The 6,557-nt window shown below is 39.3% G+C and overlaps 1 protein-coding gene across 1 annotated transcript; it reads left to right on the top strand.

The window, feature by feature from the left end:
* Positions 1-382: 382 nt before the first annotated feature.
* LOC145895339 (uncharacterized) lies at positions 383-1,407 on the top strand. The gene is made up of 2 exons (XM_082984129.1): positions 383-1,092; positions 1,241-1,407. Exons 1-2 carry the CDS (start codon positions 383-385, stop codon positions 1,383-1,385), a joined length of 855 nt encoding a protein of 284 aa, XP_082840255.1. The 3' UTR covers positions 1,386-1,407.
* The last annotated feature ends 5,150 nt before the right edge of the window (positions 1,408-6,557 follow it).

Genomic DNA, 6,557 nt, shown 5'->3' with positions numbered 1-6,557 from the left:
GACACGCCTGTTAGTTCGCCGCGGAATGTCTGTCAATAATAATGCCGGCTGTTGATTTACTAGCCACATAATTGCCTTCTCAAAACATGACAGCCTCAAACAAATCCCGATAATCAAAAAATGAACGAGAATACTTGAATTGTTTTACCTTCTGCGTGAGTGATTCTCACATCATAGTAGACACTGCACGATGTTGAAGTAAATTTACTCAGAGGCATCAAATGTCAGGGTGGGCGCAATGGTAACGCAAATATCAAGGTTTGTACCTTGAACTAAGCCTGTGTTGGCTTGAAAGTGAGGGTAATGGCATGTATTCGCGATGGATTGATTAATTGAACTTGATAGTTCTGTGCAAACTTCAGACAGGCATTTGTAGGAAAACATGCCGCTGTTTAACGCGATTTTCGGTGGAGGAGCAACAACGTTGGTTGAATTGCTTAATCGTCTGGTTGAAGAAGAGGATGAGCTCATGAAAAAGCTCCAAAAAGTATTGGAGAATTACCTTAGAGATATGGGCATCCAGTGTCTTCCACAATGTCTTATGGGAAGTTTCAGAGCGTGGAAAGGCCAGGATTTACTAAAAATTTTCATTGAAATTGTCCTAAACAGGGAAAAGTTTCAAACAGGAAATTACTTCTTCTTTCGCTGCGGATCTAATGCTGGAGATCGAGGTATCATTTTGCTCGCCAACCCAACTCATGATCAACCTGGAAACGGAATAATCATTACCTCAGCTCTTACAAACCAACCCAACAGTTACAGCTACTTTCTTGGAAATTATGCCTACCTATTGCGTGGGTTCTGCAAGTACTTTGAGAAGTTTATAACAGAATCAGTCGACACCCCTGACTGCAGAAGCAACGAGGGTCGTTATTTCGAGTTGTCAGTTCTTTTGTTATTCGAGATTGCCAGACGACTTGCCGACGGTGATGGCTACCAGTCCATTCCTGTGTCATCCTGCATTGCCGCTTGTATTTTAAGCGCGGCACAGGAACACCTACGGAGTGAGGAAGAATTGATAAAAGAGTTGGTGAAAGTTTTTCGAGGAAGTCTTGATGAAAGAAAAAATGCTGCAAACAGAATGTTGAATAGGTACAATTGCTTTCTTTATCGTTGTTTTTAATTTCCTTAACTAAGTTACAATTCATGTGTTGATATGTAACATTAAGTGTTGGAATTAGGGACTTGATTAACGCAAAACTAAACGCATTTCATTGATAATCTTGATTGATTACAATAGTCACCTGGAAACCGGAGGAGGTGAAAATGAAGCGCTGAAACAAAAGAAGAAAGATCTTTTCAACAGGGATGAAGAAGAGGAACTAGATGATAGTTGGGAGAGAGAAATTGATGAACTCTCCAAATATTTCGACAAGAAAATGTAAAACATGCTAAGATTTTGAGTGCTGGCATTTGGAAAATCTGAGAATTTATTATTTTATATCACAAACGCAATCAGCCTAATTGGAAATTTCTGGTTAGCATTGTGTTGCTTAGCTACCGAATACTACGCCCGGAGTTAAATTGTTGTATATTTCTGTTGGTTTACAAGTGTGTTAGTTTGGTTTGCTATTATAATTTGAGTTTTGAGTTACTTTGGAAGAAAACGCTTTCAAATCAATTACTTTTTCTCAAATTTTGCGTTGTATTCATTGAGTTGCAGACAGCAGTACACAATGTTTCCATCTGCAGTTGCAATTTAACATCTAGTCCACCCCTATACGGTCACCACCCGCACTGATGAAATCTTTAAGGCTGGCGTACTGCTTTAATGTCTGCAGCGCAATGATTGCATTGTGGTATTTTTGCTTCCATATAATTATAAATGTTGTCAAACGTTCTTTACGTCTTATTAAACACTCTGGGCTTTAACCCTGAAAATAATGTGCTTTGACGTGCTTTGATTTTGCTTGGTTAAGACTGTGTGACAAATTACAAACTGCATTGTCGCTAATGTTTGAGTCGAGCGTTCGCAAATATTAGCCTGGTATTCCTGGTTAGGTTTTCTGTTTACAGACCTGGGCTTGCAGAGACTGGCACGACAAACGTGACGACTGCGGCTACAGGGGGCGGAACCAATACCAACGTTAGCTGTAGATTAACCGTACGAAGGTTTGGGAAGGTTAAAGGGGTGTAAATTTGCCCAAAACCAACTAAGATAAACAACATCATATACTGGGTCGTCATTAGTTTGTTTTGGTTCGTGGGTTGTTTGCTTACAAACTCGAATCACGTGGTTAAATCACTTGATAATATTCGGGGGGTATCATCAGGACGGTCCAGAGAAGTTCACGCAAATAATTCTGGCCACAAGCTCGTGATCACCGTTATGAGAATTTCGTTGCACTTTGATCGAGTTTACGTGTTTTGCGGAGAGTTTAATCCTTGGCCTACCACCAATATTAAGCCTACTTGTTTGCATTGCATTATGGTTGGCGTTTTCTATTACATTCCATAATAAATCGAATTAGAGCCCGAAGCTCGTGCTAGAAAAAAACAAAGCTACTTTTTTCCGACAAGCCAGTGCAAGATTTTGTACTTGTTGCTGCACAAAAATATCATTACGTCATTTTGTTGCAAGTTTTAGTTGAAGTCATGGTTAACATGCGCACGGATTAAGCCTGACCGAATATTATTGCGTTAGGAAACTGGCATTGGTGCCTTAATATGTTGAATGTTGGTGCATCTTGTAAGTAATGAATTTACAAAAAGTTGTGACGCCAGAATTCCCAAAAGGTGATCAACGACACATGAACAGCATAAGCCTGATCAGGAATATTTATATGGCATTAATGTACAGTGTTTTCCTATGAGAAAATCAAAACATCACAGAATCCGAAGCTCGTTAAAACAAGGAGTTATTTTGGGTAGAAACATAAGAATGAGTAAATTGGAACTGATTTGCCCAAAATTGAGATTCTGTTGGCTGTGTACTAGTTTTCCCTATAGTAGGTTTTTGTATGGTTAGAGTATATGTGTATTGTTAGCAATGTATGTTCTCCAGTAGACTTAATTGTTCACGTGGTTATTCCTTGTGCTTTACGCCATTGCAGCAGCTATTCTCCTTTCCAGCGCCATTGCCCCTATCACATACTCCTTCGCTTTGGATAAATCGTGCAAGAATGTGGTGCATTACGTCAGATCCACGTTGTCCAGGTAACGGAGGACACAAATTATGGATTTTCATCAGTTAGTTCGTTAGTTGGTTGTTTATTTTTGACATGCAACACGACTGTTTTCATTTTGCTATATGTGACATCACCTCTAAAACCGGTCGCACAATTTGTCTAAATGAAATCCGGTGTTAAACATTTGAATGAATAAAATTATCACAAACTTTAGCAGAGGGATCGCAATCGTAAAAGTACAATGGCATAAAAATCACTGATATTAATACCAAAGGGAGAAGACCTGAGAATGCAGAGTTAACAGGAAGTTAACCAAGGCGGAAGCAACTCAACAATAGATTGATGGGCAGTGATTACCATATAATGGCGTGCAATGGAGGCATAAGGCTGAAGCATATGAAAATATTTACAGTCAGCTCAGGTCAGTGGTATAGAAACGTTGTCGCATATGTATGAGCAAATGGAGCTAATGATATGATTTCTGTGAGCTGCATACAGATGGCCACTGTTTCGACCCATAAGCTCTTTGTTTTGGTGACAATAGGCGACAACACTATCGGTTTTCAAGCGGTTACTTGCCCATTGTGTGCTCTGTGGTTCGTTCCCGGTATGTCGTACCTGTAGTTTGGTTCCTAACGACGGCGAATGTAAATTCACCACAGTGGAATAGCTTCTGTCTAGTTAGTTAGTCGGTATTATTTCGAAGCTATTTTCCACAAGTTGTCATGCCAACCAACCATCACCTCTTGACAAATTTGGAAAAATATTGCGATGAAAAGAATATCCTGGCTCCCGGTAAACAAGTGGCAAGTTACAACTTTGAGGTGGTCAGGGGTCAAAAGTTGCTGTACAAGTTCATTGATATTGTTCAACACAGAGAAATGTATAAAGCCCGAAATTACTTCTTCTTCCGTTGTGGACCCGGTAAGAATCGAGATATTATCTTGCTCGCAAATCCAACTTGCAATCAACCTGGGAATGGTTTAATGATGACTTCTTCCCTCACAAACCAACCAAACACATTTAAATACTTGCTTCAACCGCCAAAAACATACGAGTTTCAAGGTTTTCCGTATTACTTTCAAAAGTTTATGACAAAATCAGTTTACATCAAAAACCAGAGAAATTTTAGTGGTAGATTTTTCGAGATCTCTGTTTTCTTGTTGTTCGAGATTGCCAGACGACTTGCTGATGGTGATGTCCACCAATCCATCCCTGTGTCATCCTGCATCTCCGTTTCTATGTTGAGGGTTTCCATGTCAGAGAGAAATGAAAATGAGTTAGATGTATTTAGGCAGCTGGAAAAAGTGTTTTAAGGGGATTTGGATATGAGGGAAAATGCCGCAAGAAACATCCTGAAGAGGTTAGTGTTGTCCGGAAACTCGAAAGGGGGTGATAGGCGATAAGCGCCAATATAAGGTCTTTGTTTTTAATAGAAATAATAATTGTGCCTATTGGCATTCCCGGTTTCTGTCTAAAAGAATAGCAAAAAAATTAAAAATCGCAACAAAACTCAACAGTAAGAACACTTACTCCGTTTCGAGTTTCCGGCAAATGTTGATGCGAAAAAAGACAAATCCGTCGGTCACACAGACTGCTTCCTGTAGTCATTCGTGACATGTTCTCTATGTTTGGTGTACAAAAGATTTTCGCCTGTGCAAACGGTTGTGTGGAAGGGATCATATATCTCCTGAATAACTGAAACTAACTCTTATCTATCAGAGCGCATATAGAAAATAAATGCTGGCCCCCAATTACCTTGAAGTTTTTTCTACAGATCCCTAAATCGTTTTACACAAGTAAAAGCAAAGAACGTTACAAGTAAAAATGTTTTCAGGATTTGCTTTCGAATCGCTCGTTTATACAAAATGGACATCGTAGTGTAACTGAGTCTACGCTGCCCATTATAATTTGAGACGTTGAACTTCTGAAAAAAAATAATTTGAGACAAAAAGTTCTGACGCCAGAATTCCCAGAAGGTGATCAACCACACATGAAAAGCATAAGCCTGATCAAGAATATTTATATGGCATTAATGTACAGTGTTGTCCGATGAGAAAACCAAAACATCACAGAATCGGAAGCTCGTTAAAACAAGGAGTTATTTTGGGTAGAAAAATAAGAATGAGTAAATTGGAACTGATTTACCCAAAATTAAGATTCTGTTGGCTGTGTACTAGTTTTCCCCATAGTAGGTTTTCGTATGGTTAGAGTATGTGTATTGTTAGCAATGTATGTTCTCCAGTACACTTAATTGTTCACGTGCTTTATTCCTTGCGTCTTACATCTTTTCAGCAGCTATTCTCCTTTCCAGCGCCATTACCCCTATCACATACTCCTTCGCTTTGGATAAATTGCGCAAGAATGTGGTGCATTACGTCAGATCCACGTTGTCCAGGTAACGGAGGACACAAATTATGGATTTTCATCAGTTAGTTCGTTAGTTGGGAGAATGCAGAGTTAACAGGAAGTTAACCAAGGCGGAAGCAACGTAACAATAGATTGATGGACAGTGATTACCATACAAGGGCGTGCAATGGAGGCATAAGGCTGAAGCATATGAAAATATTGACAGTCAGCTCAGATCAGTGGTATAGAAACGTTGTCGCATATACATGAGCAAATGGAGCCAATGTTATGATTTCTGTGAGCTGCATACAGATGGCCACTGTTTCGACCTATAAGCTCTTTGTTTTGGTGACAATATCCGACAACACTACTATAAGCGGTTGTTTGCCCATTGTGTGCTCTGTGGTTCGTTCCCGGTATGTCGTACCTGTAGTTTGTTCCTAACGACGTCGAATGTAAATTCACCACAGTGGAATAGCTTCTGTCTGGTTAGTTAGTCGGCATGACCGACCCTAGTAACCAGCTGCACTGATGTCGAAACTGCGTTCAATGTCAGCAGATCAATGAATGTTGTTCCAAACGTTTGTATTAAACGTTGATCTACGACAGTTTGCGAATATGTCATGGTCTGAAAATTGGCGCATCTACCTGGTGTGAATATAGATGGGAACATAAGTGTTTTCTCACGAAAAAAGCAAAATTCTCACGTGAAGTAAAGACCAATTGTTAAAATTTTAAACTTATATTAATATTTTATGAGAATACTAGTGTTGATATTTGAGTTTACAAACTCCTGTGAAGGAGTAAGTAGCTTCCTGGTGTTTACATTAGCGGGTTTTTGTTTAAACTTCTGTGACTTCGTTGGGTAAAGTGGTTGGTGTTTGCCACAACAAAACACAATGATGATATTGTAGCAGTCACATGGCAAGTTCGGACAATAGGGTCGATACAAGGACAAGTTTGTGTGTTTTCCACAATATATATTGCTAGCGAAAGATCAGATATCACAAAATATCGGTAAAGAGTTCTTAAACTGAACTACAAGATTGAGAGCTGCAGTTTCTACTTGTAAGATCTCAT

The sequence above is a fragment of the Ascidia mentula genome, chromosome 3 (assembly GCF_947561715.1).
Source record: "Ascidia mentula chromosome 3, kaAscMent1.1, whole genome shotgun sequence".
In the NCBI taxonomy this organism is placed as follows: Eukaryota; Metazoa; Chordata; class Ascidiacea; order Phlebobranchia; family Ascidiidae; genus Ascidia; species Ascidia mentula.
Note: the sequence above shows the minus strand (reverse complement) of the source record. Positions and strands in the feature narration are given on the sequence as shown.